At 47.7% G+C, this 25,059-nt stretch overlaps 2 protein-coding genes across 2 annotated transcripts in view; both read right to left on the minus strand.

Moving 5' to 3' along the window:
• glra1 (glycine receptor, alpha 1) overlaps positions 1-24,727 on the minus strand; it is a 158,704-nt gene extending 133,977 nt beyond the window's left edge. Inside the window, exon 1 of the mRNA XM_072440040.1 lies at positions 24,534-24,727. Within this exon, the coding sequence (XP_072296141.1) occupies positions 24,534-24,604 (71 nt within the window). The 5' untranslated portion in view covers positions 24,605-24,727. The remainder of the gene's footprint in view (positions 1-24,533) is intronic.
• Positions 6,452-14,552, minus strand: LOC140348300 (uncharacterized). The gene is made up of 2 exons (XM_072434318.1): positions 14,308-14,552; positions 6,452-7,125 (listed from the first exon to the last, which is right to left on the minus strand). Exons 1-2 carry the CDS (start codon positions 14,545-14,547, stop codon positions 6,493-6,495), a joined length of 873 nt encoding a protein of 290 aa, XP_072290419.1. The 5' UTR covers positions 14,548-14,552; the 3' UTR covers positions 6,452-6,492.
• Positions 24,728-25,059: the final 332 nt, after the last annotated feature.

A 25,059-nucleotide genomic window follows, 5' to 3' on the forward strand; every position in this document is an offset into this window, starting at 1 on the left:
CTTCAGTGAAAGTACAGTTACTCCAGTGAAAGTACAGTTACTCCAGTAAAAGTACAGTTACTCCAGTAAAAGTACAGTTACTCCAGTGAAAGTACAATTACTCCAGTAAAAGTACAGTTACTCCAGTGAAAGTACAGTTACTCCAGTGAAAGTACAGTTACTCCAGTAAAAGTACAGTTACTCCAGTAAAAGTACAGTTACTCCAGTGAAAGTACAGTTACTCCAGTAAAAGTACAGTTACTCCAGTGAAAGTACAGTTACTCCAGTGAAAGTACATTTACTCCAGTGAAAGTACAGTTACTCCAGTAAAAGTACAGTTACTCCAGTGAAAGTACAGTTACTCCAGTAATAGTACAGTTACTCCAGTAAAAGTACAGTTACTCCAGTGAAAGTACAGTTACTCCAGTAAAAGTACAGGCAGAAGGGGCAAAAAAGTACTCAAGTAAACGTGTAAGTATCACATAAAAAACAGTTCTGTGTAAAAATCTGTGTGAAATACGAGTATTTTCCGTCAATTTTCACCCTCACGACAGACGGGCTCCGGCCCTCGCCTCAGACGGGCCCCGGCCCTCACGTCAGACGGGCCCCGGCCCTCACGTCAGACGGGCTCGGGCCCTCGCCTCAGACGGGCTCCGGCCCTCGCCTCAGACGGGCCCCGGCCCTCACGTCAGCCGGGCCCCGGCCCTCACAGGTGTTTGTGACATATAAATAATCTCTGGTGACATTTCGCTCTGTGTTTTTGGATTAGATTCTTGACCTTTTCACTGGAGTCACTGCCCAAAGTGTTCAAGAGGAGCAGAGGTTGCATCAGAAGTGACAAGTCCAACACAACGGGCCAGAGACGCCGCGGGCCACAGACAACACGGGCCACAGACGCCGCGGGCCACAGTCGCCGCGGGACCAGAGACGCCGCGGGCCAGAGACGCCGCGGGCCAGAGACAACACGGACAACACGGGCCAGAGACGCCGCGGGCCAGAGACGCCGCGGGCCACAGTCGCCGCGGAGCCAGAGACGCCGCGGGCCAGAGACGCCGCGGGCCAGAGACGCCGCGGGCCAGAGACGCCACGGGGCCAGAGACGCCGCGGGCCAGAGACAACATGGGCCAGAGACAACACGGGCCAGAGACGCCGCGGGGCCAGAGACGCCGTGGGCCACAGACGCCGCGGGCCACAGTCGCCGCGGGGCCAGAGACACCGCGGGCCAGAGACGCTGCGGGCCAGAGACGCCGCGGGCCAGAGACGCCGCGGGCCAGAGACGCCACGGGGCCAGAGACGCCGCGGGCCAGAGACAACATGGGCCAGAGACAACACGGGCCAGAGACGCCGCGGGGCCAGAGACGCCGTGGGCCACAGACGCCGCGGGCCACAGTCGCCGCGGGGCCAGAGACACCGCGGGCCAGAGACGCTGCGGGCCACAGACGCCGCGGGCCAGAGACAACACGGGCCCCGTGGGACGCCTCAGGTTCAGAAAGACCACACGTTAGCATTTTAAATAATCTGATTATTTAAAAAAAGAAAGTTTTCCTAATGTACTATATCCCCACGGCGATGAAACCGGTCAGATCTGTGGAGAGGCGACTCTGCTCTGATCTGTTCTGAAGCTCATCTACGAGGGCCTTGTCCACATTTACTGGTGTTTTCTGGTTCTTTTCCCCTGGTTTTGTATAAAGTGTGTGTTTCCCGTTTGGACAAACCTTTAATGTTCTGAATACAATGTTTGTTCAGAAAACCACATGTGACTGTCTCTCATCTGAATCCGTGTTAGCGCTCCATCTACTGGCAGCAGAGAGAATTGCCCCGGGAAAATAAACAAAAGCTAGCTTGCCTCGACATGCGCGGTTGTAATGAACGTGATTTGAGGCAAAAATGCTCAGAACAGAATAATCTGGTGATGATTTATGGACTTAAAAACAGTGACGTGAGCGTTTCAGTCAATTGTGCATAATTTTTGCCCTTTTAAAACACAAATACAGCAGGAAACTCCCGTAGCTCCCGCTGCACTCGCCTGCGCTTCACCTTCGCCGCGCCTGAGCTACAACTTTGTGCCTTCATCGATGAAACGTCACGGCCTTCGAAGCGCCGAAGCGCGCATCTGTCTCTCTCTCTCTGATCAATAATGTATTTTCATAAATCACCATTTTGGACTGGCCTCCCCAAAAGTTCATCACACGCCGGGAAGCTAACGCTAACTCAGCCCGCCGATCGATCCCCGGGAGAAGAAGCAGGACGCGGAAATGATTTGTCGCCAGACGTGAAAAAAGGATGCGAACTTGAAGGACGGGTCGTGGGGGAGGAGTTCGCTTTGAGCGCGTCGACAGGGGGTGATTTCCGACCGGAGACGGACCCGACGTTGTGTCCTTGAGCAAGGTGATAAATTCGACCCTCGACAAGCGGCCGTGAACGCTGACCTCTGCCCGTGACCGAGCAACGGGAAGTCGGTAATTTGATGTGGACGAGAAGAGATCCTTTATCGAGAGGAGATCCCAGAGCCGTGACATACAGGGACGAGAGGAGAAGGAGGGGATGGATGTTAGTGATTGCACGAGAGGTCATTGGTCGAGAGGCAAAGGTCAGCAGGCTGTGATTGGTCGCGCTTTCAACTTTACTTTGGCATCTCGTGTTTTCGAGCTCACAATACTGTATCTGAAAGCACACACGTGACTTCTTGTCAGTCAGGCGTTCCCTTGTCAAGGTTTGGTGTTAGCGCTCCATCTACTGGCAGCGGAGGGAGTTACCGCGGGGGAATGAACAAAAGCTAGCTTAGCCCCGACACGCAGTGGTGTTTTTGTGAGGCTCAATAGAAGACGTCCGATAGCAGGATGACCGGGTATGTTTCTGTGGTGGTTAAAAGCATGTGTCCTTTAAAGCGCCCCCTACAGGTGTCACGACTCACTGAGCTAAAACGCAGTTCAGATAAATATATTTTGAATTTGCCAAAAACTATAAAAATCGTCTCACAGAATAGCAACGTTTTTAGGTTTATAATTCCACTTCCTGTTTGCAATTGATGACATCAAACCAGGAAATTACCCAGCAAACACTGGGCCAAACTCATCTAATGTCACAATTATTTTGATTTGAAAAATACAAATATATGAAAACGACTTTATTTGGTTGAATTAATGTTCAGAGAGTAAAAGAAGTTGTTTCTTTGTGTAAATTCTGCATAAACTTTGACTGGAATGAGTGTCCCTGGTGTGATGTCACTTCCTGTATGAGTGTCCCTGGTGTGATGTCACTTCCTGTATGAGTGTCCCTGTGTGATGTCACTTCCTGTATGAGTGTCCCTGGTGTGATGTCACTTCCTGTATGAGTGTCCCTGGTGTGATGTCACTTCCTGTATGAGTGCCCCTGGTGTGATGTCACTTCCTGTATGAGTGTCCCTGGTGTGATGTCACTTCCTGTATGAGTGTCCCTGGTGTGATGTCACTTCCTGTATGAGTGTCCCTGGTGTGATGTCACTTCCTGTATGAGTGTCCCTGGTGTGATGTCACTTCCTGTATGAGTGTCCCTGGTGTGATGTCACTTCCTGTATGAGTGTCCCTGGTGTGATGTCACTTCCTGTACGAGTGTCCCTGGTGTGATGTCACTTCCTGTCATTTTCTTCAGACTTTTCAGCATTTTCTCCACAAATACCTGCTCAATTGGTGTAAAACTATAATTTATATGTACGACAGGTATAAATACACAAAACAAAGTCAAAATGAGTTAATCGTAAAAACCTGTCGTGGGCACTTTAAGTATCACGTGCTTCAAGACTCAAAAGTGCATGAAGTGTCTGTCGAAGCAGAAAACAAGTAAATGCATTGCCAATTTAGGGGCTTGAACTTCACACAAACTCTCTCTCTCCTCTTCACCTCTCTCTCTTTAACACTCTCTGCTTCCTTCATCTGTCTCTCGCTCATCCCTCGTTTCTCTTCCCTTCTCGTTCTCTCAAATCGATTCGCTCTTCCCCCGTGTCGCCGCACACTTCAGTCGCTAACCCAGGCGTTCCATCCATCTCTACCTGCTCCACGACGCCCCCCTCTGCCCTCTACCCCCATCGACGTCACGTTCAATGCGGCTCGCTGTTCGGCCGAGCGGTACCGGACGCTCGGCTGCTCTGTGTTTACGTGCGAGCCGACAGATGAGCCGTTATTCACCCTCCACCATCGACACAACTGTGGGAAAGTCACTGTCGCAGCACTGACAGCGTGATGTGATCGGAAGGGCATCAGAGTCATAATAATGGAATGCATTTACACAACCAGAAGACACCTTTTAGCACGTTTCTGCTTCACCTATAGCCTCAAGGGGTGGTACCATTCTTCCTGGCTTGGGACAGTCGCCAAACCGTCGCCGTGACTCCTCCGAATGCTGCACGCAGACACCGAATAGACACCGGTTCTATAAATAAACAGATGCTGCCTCCTACAGCAGCATTGTCAGAGTATAACAAATGAGCGCGCACCGGGGAAAAAGGTGCCGTCCGCTGTGCTACCGCCTCCTCGTGACCTCGCCGCGCCCTTGCACCGCGCACGGGAACGCTTCTCCCAAACGCTGAATAAAACACAGGCCTGGGTAACGCAAAGCATGGGCAGGAATGTGAAGCCACACACAGGAGGACAAGCGGGACACGAGGAGTAAAGATGGAGATGCACGGACAAGAACAGTGGTTTCTTTTCATTTTGATTGAATCGAAAAGTCGGCAAAAAGCTTGAAAATGTAGATATGATGAACCTGAAGTGTAAGGTTTCAGAAAGGTTATCAAATCTTTTACATCTGGTTCTAATAATCATCTAAAACTGTGGCTGTAGGCGCACGCTGTGATTGTGTTTTTCTTGGTGCTTTTGGAAGCCAACTTCCGGCGATCGGAGTGGGTGGAGCGGCCGTCGCTCACCACGACCGACACCAGGGAGACGTCGCTGCAGCTACAGCCGATTGCCTCCCCGACGCGCCTGATCTGATACCGAACTTACCGGACTTTCTAAAAGGATGCCCGAGCTGAGGTGGCTCGGGCATCTGTTCCTGGCATGTCCCACCGGGAAAAAGGCCCCGTGGAAGACCCAGGACACGCTGGAGGGACTGTGTCTCTCGACTGGCCTGGGAACGCCTCAGGAAGAAGTGTCTGGGGAGGAGGAAGTCTGGGAGTCCCTGCTTAGACTGCTGCCCCCGCGACCCGGCCCCGCATAAGCGGAAGAAGACGGATGGATGATTTGTGTGTAATATTCTTGATATTATATTTTACGTATAAACAACAAACCTGACTTTGTTTCAAACATATAAATAAATCAATACACAGACAACGATTTAGGAGTGAAGTCAATACGCTTCAGTCCCTCCTCACGCCTCCTCAGCCGCTCCATCTCCTCCTCTTCACCACAGACATTCCACAAACGGTTCTATTACCAACGTCTCTCCGCCGAAGTCTAAGCGCCAACACTGTATCCGTTCGGTGAACCTTTCGAAGCCTTTTGAATGAGTCTTTTACTCTTGGTTGAAATATCATTAAGTGAAAAGACTGTTTCCGAAATGAAAACACGGCTGACTTTTCAGACACTCGAGGGCCTAAAGGTCTCAGTGGTTTGTTCATTAAAATAAAGGTTACGATCCGGGAAGAAAAACCGACCTTAATGTCACGTTAACGACTATTTGTCCAGAGTTTCACGTCCTGCCATGTTAGCTTCCCGTCACCGGAGTCAGAAGTAAACACACGCCATTTTTGGTCCTTCTTCCACATCTCGTGACACAAAGACGGTGAAACGGTGTGTGCAGACAAACACTCCCCAATCCTGAGACTTATAACATCTGCTTTTATTATTCGTCACATCAACAAAGGCAGAACATTTTCAACAATAAATCACACAATTTCACAACATTTGGTAAATAAACAGTACAGACTTGTACCGGGCACATACACGCTGCCCCCTTGTGGCGGGGCGAGTCCACCTGAACATAGACCTTTTGTTTCTTTGCTTTGTTTCTGGTTTTCACTGTAATTGTATTCTGTTTATTCATTATAATCTGCCTTATTGTTACTTTGCTTAAGTTTATTTTATTGTGTCGTTTTTGTGTAACTCCTCCCCCTTGTGGTGATTCTGGGTAAGTCTTTTTTGGATTTAAACCTGTCCTTGTTTTGTGACAGTTTTTGTTTCTGTTAAAGTTCTGGTTTAGTTTTATGTCATTCCAATCATTTTTGAGCCTTTGTTTAATTAAGTTTTTGCTTCATTAAATTGTCTTTATGTTTGGTCCACTACAGCCCTAAAAGCACCAGAATAATAATAAAATCAAGTATGAAATATGCACATGCAGCTGTTTTTGTGGATGTCAGCACCCAAGTTCTGAGCTGAAGCTAAAGAGAAGAAATAAAGTTAAATCGAACTAATCAGGAGAGTCTGTTTTTCTAAACGATGTGATGCACGTCGCACGGAGACGAGACCAAACATGACCCTAAAGTCTGCAAAGGTACAAAAAGGTCGGATTGTGCTTGTGCGTAAAGAAGCTTCCGGGAGCTCAGTATCTATAAACCACCAGAGGATTGTGTCGAGTCTGAGACGCACCCAAACTAAAGAACGCAGACACTGGGAAGGTCGTGGAGGTCAAGCTCTCTGTGTGCATGTGCCTCATGGTGTCTGCGTTGTAGAACTCCAGCTCTTTTCTGGGACAGTTCAGGTAAATCCCAATCTTCTGAGGCTTGTCTTTAATACTCAGAGCTCTGGACTGTCCTGATGTGAAGATCTGGAATGCACCAGAATTGTATTTCAAGTAAGTTTGAGGTAAACCCAGTTCCCACTCCTTCTGTTCCCCCACATAAACCTCCCAGTAATGCTGCTCTGTGAATGTGTTTGTGCTTTCAGTGGATTTGGGCGGTGCAATTTGGTTGTAGGAATAGGCAGGTTGACAAAATAAGGCCACACTCTTGTCCTGCGACACAGACAGACTGGTATTGTCCTCTCGCAGAGACAGACGTTCTTCTCGACGCTTCACCACCTGAACCATCTCCTTCCACACAAACATCTGCAGGTGGCTCTCGTACGGCCCCAGAGACAGGTCTATTTTTTCCACCTGAAAGTTCACATTTTTGGGTTTGAAGGAAGCGTTTGCGGCTTTGGCTTCGCTCTGTTCAGACCACGTCTTCAGAAAGCGCTCGGAGTCGTTTACACGGGGGGAGCTCCGAGCTCCCCCCGTGTGGGCGAGCTCCTCACCTTATCTCTAAGGGAGCGCCCAGCCACCCGGCGGAGGAAACTAATTTCGACCGCTTGTATCCGCGATCTTGTTCTTTCGGTCATTACCCAAAGCTCATGACCATAGGTGAGGTCAGAACGTAGACCGACCGGTAAATTGAGAGCTTTGCCTTTCGGCTCAGCTCCATCTTTACCACAACGGTTCTTTATCCTACAGTTAATCTCACGCTCCATCCTTCCCTCACTCGTGAACAAGACCCCGAGAACCTTGAACTCCTCCACTTGAGGAAAGGACTCCACCCACCCACCCAGAGAGGGCAAGACACCTTTCTCCAGTTGAGAACCATGGCCTTGGATTTGGAGGTGCTGGCTCTCATCCCAGACACTTCACACTCGGCTGCAAACCGTCCCAGTGCATGTTGCAGGTCCGGGTTTGATGGAGCCATCAGGACAACATCGTCTGCAAACAGCAGAGATGAGATCCTGTGGTCCCCAAACCGGACACCCTCCGACCCTTGACTGCGCCTAGAAATTCTGTCCATAAAAATTATGAACAGAACCGGTGACAAAGGGCAGCCCTGGCGGAGTCCAACATGCACTGGGAACAGGTCTGACTTACTGTCAGCAATGTGAACACATCTCCTGCTCCGGTTGTACAGGGACCGGACAGCCCTGAGCAAAGGGCCCCGGACCCCGTACTCCGGGAGCAAAGGACACCCAGGGGAACACGGTCGAAAGCCTTCTCCAGATCCACAAAGCACATGTGGACTGGTTGGGCAAACTCCCATGAACCCTCGAGCACCCGATGGAGAGTCTGGTCCAGTGTTCCACGACCGGGACCAAAACCACTCTGCTCCTCCTGAATCCGAGGTTCAACTATCTGTCGGATTCTCCTCTCCAGTACCTTGGAATAGACCTTATGGGGAGGCTGAGGAGTGCGATCCCTCTGTAGTTGAAACAGACCCTCTGGTCCCCCTTCTTGAACTGAGGGACCACCACCCCGGTCTGCCAGTCCAGAGACACTGTCCACGAGCGGTAGTCCTCTTCCATGGCCTCCCCGAACTCCTCCCAGCCCCAGGTTTTTGCCTCTGCGACAGCACGAGCTGCGGCCCACTTGGCCTGCCGATACCGGTCAATGACCTCAGGAGAACTACCAGCCAGAGGCCTCCTTCTTCAGCCTGACGACGCTTCTCCCATGTCCCCAGCCTCACCCGGGACATGGGAGAAGCTCTCCCGGAGGTGTGAGTTGAAGACCCTACAGGCTGAGAAATAGATTTTCAAAGTTAGGGGCCAGGGGGGCCCCCTACTTAAAAAAGTTAGGGGCACCCCAGCAAATTCAGGGGACCACAAGCGCGCGACATTGCGGCGTCATAAGAACAAGATACATTTGTTGTTTTAAACCTGGTTATTAGCATGTAAAACAATTTAAAGTACTTTTATCTTTTATTTGATATGAAAAGCACAAATACTGAATCATATAAACCAGAGATCATGATCTTTAAAACTGTTTAATTTAATATAACAATTTTTCTAAGATACAAAATAAATACTGTTTACAGCATTTGACACAAGGAGATCTTATATGTTTTATCATAAATATTCTGAATCATAATCTTCTTGTCAGGGAACAAATCAAGTATCAGTATTGTTAAAATAGAAGCTTGTAAGAGTTCTGTTCAACACCAAAGCTTGTCAAATAAATACCTGTGGCTTGTTGTGTCCCTTTTGAGGAAAGGCCAAATACACGGTGCAGTACAATAATCCTGCTCCTGTCAGACTGATGCAGGGGACAGGTGTGTCCCACCACTCCATATACTGCCTGTCCCACCACTCCATATACTGTCTGTCCCACCGCTCCATATACTGCCTGTCCCACCACTCCATATACTGCCTGTCCCACCACTCCATATACTGCCTGTCCCACCACTCCATATACTGCCTGTCCCACCACTCCATATACTGCCTGTCCCACCACTCCATATACTGCCTGTCCCCATAATTCTTCTCATCATCAATTCTTTTTTTTTTCTGTTCATCAGTCACTTTTTGTAATACTTCCACATTGACTTTGTCCCTAATGTGCAAAACAACAGCTTTTGTTGCAAAAAAACTTTAAAAAGACTGAATTGTGGACTGAGTAGATTGAATGTCAAAATGAAATGTAAACGATAAAAATGCCCCAAATATGGCCAAATTACTAGTTAAATCTTGATTTTTTTTTCGAGGAATTTCAATACAGGGGCACGGGGGCCCCCTCCAAATTTAAACCCTGTGCCCGCCGGAGATTTGAGGGGCCACGGGCCTCCATCTATTTCACAGCCTGCCCTACCGACAGAGGCTCCGCAAGACGTTCACAACAGACCCCCACAATGCACTTGGGTCTGCCAAGTCTGTCCGGCTTCCTCCTCCACCAGCGGATCCAACTCACCACCAGGTGGTGCTCTACAGCTCCGCCCCTCTCTTCACCCGAGGCGGCCGGAGGTCAGAGGTCAGATGACACGACAACAAAGTCGATCATTGACCTCCGGCCTGTGTCCTGGTGCCACGTGCACTGATGGACCTTGTGCTTGAACATGGTGTTCGTTCTGGACAATCCGTGGCACAGAAGTCCAATAACTGAACATCGCTCGGGTTCAGATCGGCCGTTCTTCCCGATCACCCCTCTCCAGGTGTCACTGTCATTGCCCACGTGGGCGTTGAAGTCCCCCAGTAGAACAACGGTCCCCGGTCAGTTCACTGTCCAGTTCCCCTCCCAAGGACTCCAAGAAGGCCGGGTCCTCTGCACTGCTGTTCGGCCCGTAGGCCGCCACAACAGTGAGAGACCTGTCCCCCACCCGAAGGCGAAGGGACACGACCCTCTCGTCCACCGGAGTGAACCCTAACCCTTTCTTTTTCTATAAATATAAAAGTCAGTGTAATCTCTCTTTCAACAAGGAGTTTTCCACTGTGGAAAAAGATTCCGTTATAATCAAATGAACAGAGTTTTAGAAAAATGGTTCTGCACAAAACTGTGCATCTGTTAGATTTGGAAACCATGAAATAAAAAATATAATTAAGAAGACGTGGGGAATAACACAGTGACCCCGCCCTAAGAACTTTACCTAAACCTAAGTTTTCTTTGAGCTGGCGCCCAGAGTAGAAGACCCCGCCGTCCCTGTGTAATGGTCAGCAGTGGCTGGTCCATTATGGGCGCCGCCCCCCCTTTTAATCTAAAAACAATATAATTTATTCAGAAATATCTTATATTCTTATTAGTGTAAATGTGTAAAATAATAATATATATCCATACATCTATATCTATAAATAGATATAGATGTATACTTTGTTTGCGCGGCGCGTGGTCTGCTGCGCAGCCTGCGTCACTTTTCTACGTTCCCGTGGGGCGGTTTGAAAAGCGCCCCAGAGCCTCATAGAAAATCAATGGGGATTTTTAGCCAATCAAATCACAATCAAAAGTGACTACGTCACTATGGTTTTCTCCATAGGAAAATAGCGACTGATGGGCGCCATCTCGAGCGCCCTTTTGAACGTAGTAGTTACGCCACGGAGCTACGCTTTTTACACTAGAGACACAGACATGTGCGCGCGCCTACAGGAAGTGCCACAGGAAGTGCCACAGGAAGTGCCAAACGCCGTGTTTTCTGCATCTACAGACGTCTGTGACAAAAGGTACGCCCAAAACGACTCAGAATGAGCTGCTCGACTGTTTGCTGACTTTTGTTGTGTTGAAGTGAAACCGGCTGATTTCGCTGATTACTTGCATAATGCTAACGCTAAGCATTAAGTATCGCTTAACTTCTATTGATGAAAATATGCTTTTCTTATTAGAAAACCTATGATAGAAAGCTATAAATGACAACTTTCCAACAGCAATAATGTCTGTGATGATTAATCATGGGGCGAGTGTGGGGCGAGTGTGGAGCGGGTGTGGAGCGGGCTCCGCGGAGGCGGGGCGAGGATGTAGAGAAGGGGCGAGGAGGCGGGGCGAGGAGGCGGAGGCGGGGCGAGGAGGCGGAGGCGGGGCGAGGAGGCAGGGCGAGGAGGCGGAGGCTGGGGTGGGCGGCGCGCGGAACTTGTAGTGGTGGTTGCTCGCGGCAGCTGCTCTTTTACACAACAAAACTCTTCCCGGTCGCACCTATAATAGATCCATGAGTCGCACCTATAATAGATCCATGAGTCGCACCTGTAATAGATCCATGAGTCGCACCTGTAATAGATCCATGAGTCGCACCTATAATAGATCCATGAGTCGCACCTATAATAGATCCATGTGTCACACCTATAATAGATCTATGAGTCACACCTATAATAGATCTATGCGTCGCACCTATTATAGATCCATGAGGCGCACCTATAATAGATCCATGAGTCGCACCTATAATAGATCCATGTGTCACACCTATAATAGATCTATGAGTCACACCTATAATAGATCTATGAGTCGCACCTATAATAGATCCATGAGTCGCACCTATAATAGATCTATGAGTCGCACCTATAATAGATCCATGAGTCGCACCTATAATAGATCCATGTGTCACACCTATAATAGATCTATGAGTCACACCTATAATAGATCTATGAGTCGCACCTATAATAGATCCATGAGTCGCACCTGTAATAGATCCATGAGTCGCACCTATAATAGATCCATGAGTCGCACCTGTAATAGATCCATGAGGCGCACCTGTAATAGATCCATGAGTCGCACCTATAATAGATCCATGAGTCGCACCTGTAATAGATCCATGAGTCGCACCTGTAATAGATCCATGAGTCGCACCTGTAATAGATCCATGTGTCGCACCTATAATAGATCCATGAGTCGCACCTATAATAGATCCATGAGTCGCACCTGTAATAGATCCATGAGGCGCACCTATAATAGATCCATGTGTCACACCTATAATAGATCCATGAGTCGCACCTATAATAGATCTATGAGTCGCACCTATAATAGATCCATGAGTCGCACCTATAATAGATCTATGAGTCGCACCTATAATAGATCCATGAGTCGCACCTGTAATAGATCCATGAGTCGCACCTGTAATAGATCCATGTGTCGCACCTATAATAGATCCATGAGTCGCACCTATAATAGATCCATGAGTCGCACCTGTAATAGATCCATGAGTCGCACCTATAATAGATCCATGAGTCGCACCTATAATAGATCCATGAGTCGCACCTATAATAGATCCATGAGTCGCACCTGTAATAGATCCATGAGTCGCACCTATAATAGATCCATGAGGCGCACCTATAATAGATCTATGAGTCGCACCTATAATAGATCCATGAGGCGCACCTATAATAGATCTATGAGTCGCACCTGTAATAGATCCATGAGGCGCACCTATAATAGATCCATGAGTCGCACCTATAATAGATCCATGAGGCGCACCTATAATAGATCCATGTGTCGCACCTATAATAGATCCATGTGTCGCACCTATAATAGATCCATGAGTCGCACCTATAATAGATCCATGAGTCGCACTTATAATAGATCCATGAGTCGCACCTGTAATAGATCCATGTGTCGCACCTATAATAGATCCATGAGGCGCACCTATAATAGATCCATGAGTCGCACCTATAATAGATCCATGAGTCGCACCTATAATAGATCTATGAGTCGCACCTATAATAGATCCATGAGTCGCACCTGTAATAGATCCATGTGTCGCACCTGTAATAGATCCATGAGTCGCACCTATAATAGATCCATGAGTCGCACCTATAATAGATCCATGAGTCGCACCTATAATAGATCCATGAGTCGCACCTATAATAGATCCATGAGTCGCACCTGTAATAGATCCATGTGTCGCACCTATAATAGATCCATGAGTCGCACCTATAATAGATCCATGAGTCGCACCTGTAATAGATCCATGAGTCGCACCTATAATAGATCCATGAGTCGCACCTATAATAGATCCATGAGTCGCACCTATAATAGATCCATGAGTCACACCTATAATAGATCCATGAGTCGCACCTATAATAGATCCATGTGTCACACCTGTAATAGATCCATGAGTCGCACCTGTAATAGATCCATGAGTCGCACCTGTAATAGATCCATGAGTCACACCTGTAATAGATCCATGAGTCACACCTATAATAGATCCATGAGTCGCACTGGTGAGTTTAAAACACGCTCTCTCCCTGTTGCGCTTCAGCTGCTTCAGGAAGAAGCTTCACGGGAAACATATGCGTCACAAGTCGTTCCGCGCGCCACAGATTCACATGTTTTTAAAATATGTAAATTAAGTGTTTTGTAATCAAATTATTCGATTAACTCGAGTAATCGTTGCAGCCCTAGTATAATCATTAACAAAAGTGGAAATAAAATGTGTTTACTTGATTAATTCAGTTAAATGTGTATTTAAAATATGCATCCATGCAGTCAATGTTAAATATTCCATTTTGAAAAAACAAAACAAAAACACGGTCATGTCAAATAGCGCCCCCTATATTTTGCATCACCAGCCGCCACTGGTAATGGTGCACCATTTTGTATGTATTGATGTAATATAATATATATAATATAATATGCTTCCTGCCATAGAAATAATGGATACTAGTCCCGCTTTGCTTGTGAGATATAATCATATCTTCCTCTTTCACAATCGTGGCGTGAGTACAGCGCCAGATCTACTCGTGGAACTTGCAGCTGTTCAGAGCAGTGACTAAAAGGTGTGGTTTGTTGCCGTGAGCAAACAAGCAAGAACTCGTCACAGAGCGATGTTGCGTTGCCTGTGACAACACGTGCGAACGCAATGATTGGAAACATTTGTAGAAACTACAAAACCAAACAATTACGTGTTCTCTCATTTCCTCATCGACGCCAGAAGTTTCAGCTCCGCCTCCCGCATGTGTCTCAGACTGAAACGCTTCAGTGCCTTTTGTATTAAATGAGCCACGTTTAAATAAAGACTTTTGAACACTTGTTTTCATCTCCTGCTTGTTCATCCTCCACAGAGCATCTGACCATCACATCTTTGAACAGAAACAGTACATTTGAAAAGAAAAATACCCTTTTTATGAAATAGCTTTTGGTCTAAAGATGTGTTTCCAGAAACAATTACTATTTTAGTCATTTAATCTTCTTTGTTTCTTGTGAAAGCCTCACCTCTTTGTCCTGTCGGTACAGCAGCTTCTCTTTGGTCTTCTCCACCAGACTCTTCAGGACGTGGTTGGAGGACAGACACGTGATGTCCACAGGACTTCTGCAGTTTGGACAGTGAGGGTCGATGTCCAGAGACTTGCAGATACAGTCCCGACAGAACGAGTGACCGCAGGACACAGTCACCGGGTCCGTGAAGAGCCCGAGGCAGATGGAGCAGCTCAGATCCTCAGAGGAACACGCCATGACCAGAGCTCAGATCAGACTAACGCAGTGTCAGATACTTTGGTTTTCCTGGAAATGCCGCTCCCCGGACCGTTGCATCACGTGACTGACGCGAAGGTGTGTCAAAGTAAAAGAAAAACTTTCTAAAAGTTATTTTATAGATGAAAATATTTCGACTACTTTCACCTCCCGTCAGGTTCAAGTTCAGGTTCAGGGATTATTCCATATGAAAATTCAGAATAAGCCTTTTGTTTGGGTCACGTGGTCATTCAAATCAGAAGAAATCCGGCCCAAACCGCGACGCTCGGACAACGTCATCACGCAAATGTACGTCATTTCGCTTCCTCTGCAGCGGCACGGAACTGTCCGGTGCTGACCGTAAGCCCTCCATATTGTGTGAACTGTCTTTAAACTTAGACCCATCTGTTACCATGACAGTCACTGGTCACTCCAGGTCACTCACCACTAAAAGTTTAGATACGCGCCGCACGTTTTAACATCCGTGATCGTCCGACGCGCTCAGGCTCTTGTGTTGTGATTGGCTCTGACGCATCAGCTCGCGCTCGCCTCGCCCTCATCGGAGCGCTAATATAAGTACTTATACTCACTTTAGAGTATGAGTCACGCTCTAAAGAGTTTGCCTGGGTCAGTGGAGAACCAGCAGCTAATCTGTCTTTTATTCCTCCTGTTTATGTGAAGGCTGCGGCTTTGGCCTTTCGAACAGCGCAGCCGCGCGTGATTGTGGCTCCGCCTGTTGCTCTGTGTTTGCCGCGCCTCCTTCGGACCCTGCTCCTGCTGCTCCTGCTGGTCCTGCTGCTCCTGCTGGTCCTGCTGCCCCTGCTGCTCCTGCTGCCCCTGCTGCTCCTGCTGCCCCTGCTGCTCCTGCTGCTCCTGCTGCTCCTGCTGCTCCTGCTGCTCCTGCTGCTCCTGCTGCTGCTGCTTTGCTCCTGCTGCTGCTGCTGCTGCTCCTGCTTCTGCTCCTGCTCCTGCTCCTGCTCCTGCTGCTGCTGCTGCTGCTGCTGCTCCTGCTGCTGCTCCTGCTGCTCCTGCTGCTGCTGCTCCTGCTCCTGCTGCTGCTGCTGCTGCTGCTGCTCCTGCTCCTGCTCCTGCTGCTGCTGCTGCTCCTGCTGCTGCTGCTGCTCCTGCTGCTCCTGCTGCTCCTGCTGCTCCTGCTGCTGCTGCTGCTCCTGCTCCTGCTCCTGCTGCTGCTGCTGCTGCTGCTGCTCCTGCTCCTGCTCCTGCTCCTGCTCCTGCTCCTGCTGCTGCTGCTGCTCCTGCTCCTGCTCCTGCTCCTGCTCCTGCTGCTGCTGCTGCTCCTGCTGCTGCTGCTGCTCCTGCTGCTCCTGCTGCTCCTGCTGCTCCTGCTGCTGCTCCTGCTGCTCCTGCCTGACTGTAGAGGGCTTGAACTTTGAACAGACGTTGTTTACAATCCAAACCATCTCCTTTGTCATGTCGTGTGTCGTGAACTGTACTCAATGAAGTGCTTATTTTAATACAGTTTGTGTTTTAGGGGCTGATGCTCTGACACGTGGAGGATTCCCCCTGGTGGTGGTTCTCTGTATTGGTTTGTGGTCCACTATTTTGTTTTTAAATACTGTTTTCTCCAACTTTTTTTGAAATAGATCCACTGCAGAGCTCGAGTCCTTCCATAACCATAATACTCATGTCTCCAAACGCTTCTCTCCACACGGTCATAAAGCACACATCTTTACTGGACTACAACATCCACATGAACCGAGCAGCACGACACATGCAGATGGAACACTTCAGGACCTATTTCCCCTTCTTTACTTGTCATACTTGTTTGTTGATGCCAGATCTTGTCTGGTCAAAGACTCTAATCCAGACTTAGTGCCTTGATTGGAGACTGCTCGTTGTGTCCTTAGGCAAAACACTTCCCTCATGGTGGTTGGAGGGGCTCGTGGCAGATACGCAGCCCTGTGGCTTTAACCTCACCACAGAGTGTGGAGTGAATAATGTGTCATGAAAGGCACGATATAAATTCCATAATTATTCTGAGAATGCCATGGGAACGTTATATTTCATGAATCTTTGTGCCCTTTATAGAGACAGAAGACTTTTGTGTGTGTGTGTGTGTGTGTGTGTGTGTGTGTGTGTGTGTAAAATAAGAATAAGGCCACACTCTTGTCCTGCGACACACACAGGTTTTGTCCTCTTCTTCTCGACGCTTCACCACCTGAACCATCTCCTTCCACACAAACATCTGCAGGCGGCTCTCGTACGGCCCCAGAGACAGTTCCATTTGGAGCAGCTCAGATCCTCAGAGGACCACGCCCTGACCCCGCCCTGACCAGAGCTCCGAGGATTCAGATCAACTCAGCGTCACACGTGACTGAAGCTGTGTCAAAGTGAAACCTTAACCTGTTTCTACAAGTTCTTTTATAGATGAAAATATATCAGTCATTTTAATGAGCAAGTGACAGATGTCACCCACTTATGCTGCACCTATTACCATGTGTTTATGTCACCCACAGGGTGTCAAAGAGTCTACACCTGTGTTTATGTCACCCACAGGGCGTCAAAGAGTCTACACCTGTGTTTATGTCACCCACAGGGTGTCAAAGAGTCTACACCTGTGTTTATGTCACCCACAGGGCGTCAAAGAGTCTACACCTGTGTTTATGTCACCCACAGGGTGTCAAAGAGTCTACACCTGTGTTTATGTCACCCACAGGGTGTCAAAGAGTCTACACCTGTGTTTATGTCACCCACAGGGCGTCAAAGAGTCTACACCTGTGTTTATGTCACCCACAGGGTGTCAAAGAGTCTGTGTAAAAACTGTGTCAAAGTGAGATGTCAACTTTAGATAAAAGACGTGTTACAGAGGAAGACATTGAGATGATAACACAACACGAGTACACGGGTACACGAGTACACGAGTACACGAGTACACGGGTACACGAGTACACGGGTACACGAGTACACGAGTACACGAGTACACGAGTACACGAGTACACGAGTACACGAGTATACGGGTACACGAGTACACGAGTACACGAGTACACAAGTATACGAGTACACGAGTACACGAGTACACGAGTACACGAGTACACGGGTACACGAGTACACGAGTACACGAGTACACTGCACAGGCTTTGGATCAGAGCTCATTGATGCTGTTGTAGAAAACAGCACAAACATGTTTGATGTGGATCATATGAAGCGTGTTTCAAATGCAACAGGCTCAAAACTTCCTTAGAATAGTAAATGTATAAAAGTGTTTGATGATATGAAACTGTCCGTTATGTCCAAAAGCGTCACTTAGGTGTTGATCACACAGGATATGTTATGTATATATATATATATATATATATATATATATATATATATATATATATATATATATATATATAATTGTACTCACTCAAATGCAGCGTTTTACTTTGTTACTTTGCTTCTCTAAATAAAAATGTGTTGTTTAAAATGTTACTTTGATTTTCTCTTCCTTATACAAATATACATTTCAACATGTTCCTTTTATGAAAGTTCAATAAATGATAAATAATGTTTCGTATATAATGCAGTTCACTTAATGACCTAAACAGTCCGTTTGATAAATGAACTATAATCACACATATGTTCTCTTTATCACACGCAGAATTCAGATATTGTCTTTAAAAACAGTTAAAGTTTGTGGATGTATAAAAAGGAATAATAAAGCTGAAGTAGTCGAGGTTTATTCTGTAATTTTGCAGCTTAATGTAAAGAACCATAAAGACAAACTTAAACAGCAATTAATTCAACTGTTCACAATAAATACATTAAAAACCACACAGTTCAAACACAATATTCTGTCAAAAGGAAATGGAAGTTTTATATTTGAGTAAATTAACTGATAAATATTCATAATATCAACTGAAAGTTTCAAGAACATATTCACTTTTGGCCAGTCTTTGATTTTGGCTCTCAAACATTTGCAAAGATCAGTCACTGTAGCTCAGCTTTGCCAGAAGCTTCTTTGAGGATGAGGGACATGATTTGCATGTTCTGCCTGTACTTCAACATTTCTGCCTCTTTGAAAATTGCGACAAGGGAAAGAACGTCAGTCATCTCTCACCGGCTCTGTGTCTGTGTCTGTGGGGGACAGAAGGGTCCTGGCTAAACTCATCTCTGCTGGACCATGAGTGTCGCCCCCTGCAGGACACTCTGTCCCCTGCAGGACACTCTGTCCCCTGCAGAACACTCTGTCCTTTCTGGAGAGCAGCTTCAGAGACTGATCCACCCTCGCTGTGGGAAGGAGACGTTTCACACTCTGTCCTTCTGCTGCTGTCAGACTCTACAACAAACACTGTTATAACCATGTGCAATACTGTCATACCCATGTGCAATACTGACATACCCATGTGCAATACTGACATAATCATGTGCAATACTGACTTAATCATGTGCAATACTGACTTAACCATGTGCAATACTGATATAATCATGTGCAATACTGACTTAACCATGTGCAATACTGTCACACCCATGTGCAATATTGACTTAATCATGTGCAATACTGACTTAACCATGTGCAATACTGACTTAATCATGTGCAATACTGTCATACCCATACGTAATACTACCATATTCATGTGCAATACTCTGACATAATGTCAATCATATTGGTGCAATAGTCCCTTTCCACACAACTGCTGCAAATAAGAGTCCAGAGAACTGAACGCTCGGACCAGAAAACTGAACACTCTGACCAGAGAACTGAACACTCTGACCAGAGAACTGAACACTCTGACCAGAGAACTGAACACATGGACCAGAGAACTGAACACTTGAGTTTTGGCCAGTGTACTACATGATTGCTAGGTAACGGTTGTGGGATTTCTCGGTGTGATGTCATCATTTACAACCAGGAAGTAAAACTATAAACCTAATAAAAGTTAGCATAAAAGTTAGCATAAAGGTTAGCATAAAGGCTAACGCTGCATTTTTGAAAAAAATCAATAAAGAGAGAGAGAGAGAGAGAGAGAGAGAGAGAGATATCATTTGGAGAAAGTGCAGAGTCTGAGCCGGAGGAGCTGAGGAGGCAAAATAAACCACAGATTCATTAACTCTGAGAAACACGTGCAAAAACCACCATATATTATCCAGGACTAAACCAGGACTAAACCAGGTCTAAACCAGGACTAAACCAGGTCTAAACCAGGACTAAACCAGGTCTGAACCAGGTCTAAACCAGGTCTAAACCAGGTCTAAACCAAGACCAAACCAGGTCTAAACCAGGTCTAAACCAGGACTAAACCAGGTCTAAACCAGGACTAAACCAGGTCTAAACCAGGACTAAACCAGGTCTGAACCAGGTCTAAACCAGGTCTAAACCAGGTCTAAACCAAGACCAAACCAGGTCTAAACCAGGTCTAAACCAGGACTAAACCAGGACTAAACCAGGTCTAAACCAGAACTAAACCAGGACTAAACCAGGTCTAAACTAGAACTAAACCAGGACTAAACAAGGTCTAATCCAGGTCCAAACCGGGTCCAAACCGGGTCTAAACCGGGGATAAAACGGGGCTAAACCGGGTCTAAACCAGGACATAACCAGATCTGAACCAGGACTTTATGTGGAACCTTCAGGCAAAGCAAAATGATGAAGGTCCTCCATCTCAATCATTACATTTTGCATATTTAACTAACTAAACCTAAAGAAGTAAGGTAGTAGCAGATGTACGCAGGCCACCTTTTGAGAATCACAATATATCTTACATAACGACACATTCCTTTGGCCCCGGGGCCCTTCACAAACCTCATCACTGAATGATACATCACATCATGTCTTCAGGGGCTGATTCCATGAGACGAATGATACCACACACATCTGAGACCTGGTTCAGACCTGGTTTAGTCCTGGTGTAGTCCTGGTTTAGTCCTGGTTTAGACCTGGTTCAGACCTGGTTTAGTCCTGGTGTAGTCCTGGTTTAGTCCTGGTTTAGTCCTGGTGTAGTCCTGGTGTAGTCCTGGTTTAGTCCTGGTTTAGTCCTGGTTTAGTCCTGGTTTAGTCTTGGTTTAGACCTGGTTTAGACCTGGTTCAGACCTGGTGTAGTCCTGGTTCAGACCCGGTTTAGAACCGGTTTAGTCCTGGTTTAGACCCGGTTTAGAACCGGTTTAGTCCTGGTTTAGACCCGGTTTAGAACCGGTTTAGTCCTGGTTTAGACCCGGTTTAGAACCGGTTTAGTCCTGGTTTAGTCCTGGTTTAGTCTCTTTAGTTCACATAGTCTCTTTAGTTCACAAGGTCTCTTTAGTTCACATAGTCTCTTTAGTTCACTTAGTCTCTTTAGTTCACAGTGACTCAAGCGTTAGAAGTTCCTGAAGAACTTTGTCATTTACGATCCTGAGAAGTTCTGATCGACGCTCTCTCTTTATGAAAGACTTTCACCCCCAGCCCCGCCCCCGTCTGTGTGTGTGTGTGTGTGTGTGTGTAGTTTGTGTGTGTAGTTTGTGAGTGTAGTTTGTGTGTGTAGTTTGTGTGTGTAGTTTGTGAGTGTAGTTTGTGTGTGTAGTTTGTGAGTGTAGTTTGTGTGTGTAGTTTGTGAGTGTAGTTTGTGTGTGTAGTTTGTGTGTGTAGTTTGTGAGTGTAGTTTGTGTGTGTAGTTTGTGTAGTCTGTGAGTGTAGTTTGTGAGTGTAGTTTATGTGTGTAGTTTGTATGTGTAGTTTGTGTAGTTTGTGTGTGTAGTTTGTGTAGTCTGTGTGTGTAGTTTGTGTGTGTAGTTTGTGAGTGTAGTTTGTGTGTGTAGTTTGTGTAGTTTGTGTGTGTAGTTTGTGTAGTGTGTGTGTGTAGTTTGTGTAGTTTTTGTGTGTAGTTTGTGTGTGTAGTTTGTGTAGTGTGTGTCTGTAGTTTGTGTAGTTTGTGTGTGTAGTTTATGTAGTTTGTTTGTGTAGTTTGTGTGTGTATTTTGTGAGAGTAGTTTGTGTGTGTAGTTTGTGAGTGTAGTTTGTGTGTGTAGTCTGTGTGTGTAGTTTGTGTGTGTATTTTGTGAGTGTAGTTTGTGTGTGTAGTTTGTGTAGTTTGTGAGTGTAGTTTGTGTGTGTAGTTTGTGTGTGTAGTTTATGTAGTTTGTGCGTGTAGTTTGTGAGTGCAGTTTGTGTAGTTTGTGTGTGTAGTTTGTGTGTGTAGTGTGTCTAGTTTGCGTGTGTAGTTTGTGTGTTTAGTGTGTGTAGTTTGTGAGTGTAGTTTGTGTGTGTAGTTTGTGTAGTTTGTGTAGTTTGTGTTTGTAGTTTGTGTAGTTTGTGTGTGTAGTTTGTGTAGTTTGCGTGTGTATTTGTGTAGTTTGTGTGTAGTCAGTGTGGGTAGTTTGTGTGTGTAGTTTGTGTGTGTAGTTCGTGTGTAGTCAGTGTGTGTAGTCTGTGTGTGTAGTGTGTGTAGTCTGTGTGTGTAGTGTGTGTAGTCTGTGTGTGTAGTTTGTGTAGTCTGTGTGTGTAGTTTGTGCGCTCGTCCTCACACATTAAACGCAGGTGAGATTTGACCTCTGTTTCAGTCAAAGCCAAAGCAAAGGTCAAAGGTCAACAACAAAACAAAGCGAGATAATGTAATAACATCTACTCTATTCAAATGTGTTTTAACGCAAAGATATTAATACATTAAAATAGCACAAAATTATAAATATTTTGGATTTTTAGTCATAATCCAGGTCTTTCTTTGTAAATATGTTCAGCCTTTAATCACTTAAAATGTATCAAAAAAGTCTCATTTTACACAAGAAACGATTAAAAAAACTCTCCTCCACCAGCACCAGCACCTCCACCAGCACTTCCAGCACCTCCAGCACCACCAGCACCTCCACCTCCACCAGCACCACCAGCACGTCCAGCACCTCCAGCACCACCAGCACCACCAGCACCACCAGCACCATCAGCACCTCCAGCCCCTCCAGCACCTCCAGCACCATCAGCACCTCCAGCCCCTCCAGCACCTCCAGCACCTCCAGCACCACCAGCCCCTCCAGCACCATCAGCACCACCAGCCCCTCCAGCACCTCCAGCACCTCCAGCACCACCAGCCCCTCCAGCACCACCAGCACCATCAGCACCTCCAGCCCCTCCAGCACCTCCAGCACCATCAGCACCTCCAGCCCCTCCAGCACCTCCAGCACCTCCAGCACCACCAGCCCCTCCAGCACCATCAGCACCACCAGCCCCTCCAGCACCTCCAGCACCTCCAGCACCACCAGCCCCTCCAGCACCATCAGCACCACCAACACCACCAGCACCATCAGCACCACCAGCACCACCAGCACCACCGCCATCAGCACCACCATCATCAGCACCACCACCACCCGCCAACACCCTCTAGCAGCCGCCAACACCCTCCACGCCACCAGCACCAGCACCACCAGTACCGTCAACACCTGCCACTGCCATCACCAGCACCACCAGTACCGTCAACACCTGCCACTGCCACCACCAGCACCACCAGGACCGCCAACACCTGCCACTGTCACCACCAGCACCACCAGGACCGCCAACACCTGCCACTGCCACCACCAGCACCACCAGGACCGCCAACACCTGCCACTGTCACCACCAGCACCACCAGGACCGCCAACACCTGCCACTGCCACCACCAGCACCACCAGGACCGCCAACACCTGCCACTGCCACCACCAGCACCACCAGGACCGCCAACACCTGCCACTGCCACCACCAGCACCACCAGGACCGCCAACACCTGCCACTGCCACCACCAGCACCACCAGCACCACAAGCACCACAAGCACCGCCAACACCCGCCAGGACCGCCACCAGAGCCGCCGACACCATCACCACCATCAGTACCCGCCAGCACCATCAACACCGCCAGCACCATCACCACCATCAGCACCCGCCAGCACCATCAACATCGCCAGCACCATCACCACCATCAGCACCCGCCAGCACCATCAACACCGCCAGCACCATCACCACCATCAGCACCCGCCAGCACCATCAACACCGCCAGCACCATAACCACCATCAGCACCCGCCTGCACCATCACCACCATCAGCACCCGCCAGCACCATCACCACCATCAGCACCCGCCAGCACCATCACCACCATCAGCACCCGCCTGCACCATCACCACCATCAGCACCCGCCTGCACCATCACCACCATCAGCACCCGCCTGCACCATCACCACCATCAACACCTCCAGCACCATCACTACCATCAACACCTCCAGCACCCGCCACAACCGCCAACACCATCACCACCACCAGCACTTGCCACAACCGCCAACACCATCACCACCACCAGCACTTGCCAGCACCCGCCACCGTCAGCACCCGCCAGCACCACCACCCCCATCACCCCCGTCACCCCTGTCACCGCCGCTGCATCCTGGCATCTCCTCGCACCGCGGCAGCCAACAAACGGCGGGAGGAAAGTGGACGCGCTCTGCGTCTCAGAGCCGCCACAGTTCGTCCCAGAAGTAATAAAAATGCTAATTCTGCTTTTGCTTCGTCCGCGCCGTGAACGCCACAAAAGGGAAATCTACTGAGTGAAAAAGACTTGAAATTAGAACGAAAAAAGAGAAATTAATTTACGCCATTTTGGCTCATTTCAATTTGCTGCGGGTAATTTGTAAATGTTTCAGTTCCACTTTCAATGACCAACTTAATTAGCCTAAATCAAGACTTAATTCATTATAAAGTAATTAAAGATTCAGCCTTAGAAATGACTTAATTTAGGAAAGTTATGATATTGATTATGTTGTCATGAAACATAATTATTTGTTATTAAGTCTTTGTTCATGCTTTATTAAGGCTAATTAAGGTCTAGTATGTGTTATCAAGATGTGAATAGTGCTTTCTTATTTTAGCTGCAGTCAGAAAGTAAAATCAGCACAAACAAACTTGTTCTGATAAATAATTGTGTTTGGAAGCAAAAATGTCACACAAAGTTCTGAATTCAAGTCATTTTCCCCGCAAAATGTTCTGACCTCAAGTCATTTTCACTCAGGCAAATGATTTTCCAGCGGATTCAGCCCATTCCGTGCGTTTGTTCGTCTCCTCACCTGAAAAACAGCACCGTCTCCCACACGTACAGCCCCAGCACGTTTAGTCGGCGCAGTTTGGAAAGCTTCATGGTTTCGGCTTGATGGTTGGAGCTGGTCTGAATCCAGTGAGACGCTTAAAAGATACTCCTATTGGAAGCGGGGGACACTCGGGCGCTTGGTTACGACCTCCAAGGTGATTCGACAATGTCCCGCTGCTGCTGCTGCTGCTGCTGCTGCTGCTGCTGCTGCTGAACTGAATCCGTGCTCATGACCTCGACCACCGGCCACCGAGTCCTGCCCCGCCGCTGCGCTGTCCCGTGGCGTAGCAGCAGCGCCTCCAAAATCAATGCCACAGCGGGTGATTCAGGACCAAGGACAGCGACGAACCCACTCCCCGCGCCGCTTTTTTCCGACTCGGGACAAACCGCGAGGAAACAGCCCCGAGTCCACTTACTGTACGCGGTCCAAATTGGGTGAAAAACCAAAAATCAAGAGCCGTACATTCCCTCCGCGGCCGGGGACACTCTTTTGGCGTCTCCGCGAT

Source organism: Eucyclogobius newberryi, unplaced genomic scaffold (genome assembly GCF_026437365.1).
Source record: "Eucyclogobius newberryi isolate DKJ021-1_F unplaced genomic scaffold, fEucNew1.0.hap1 SCAF_11, whole genome shotgun sequence".
NCBI lineage: Eukaryota > Metazoa > Chordata > Actinopteri > Gobiiformes > Gobiidae > Eucyclogobius > Eucyclogobius newberryi.

Bases quoted from the DNA above. Each gene is read 5' to 3' on its own strand.
- LOC140348300 (XM_072434318.1), bottom strand. From the start codon at position 14,547: ATGGCGTGTTCCTCTGAGGATCTGAGCTGCTCCATCTGCCTCGGGCTC. The intron at 7,126-14,307 runs GTGAGGCTTTCA...AACGACTCCGAG, and splicing joins TGTACCGACAGGACAAAGAG to CGCTTTCTGAAGACGTGGTC.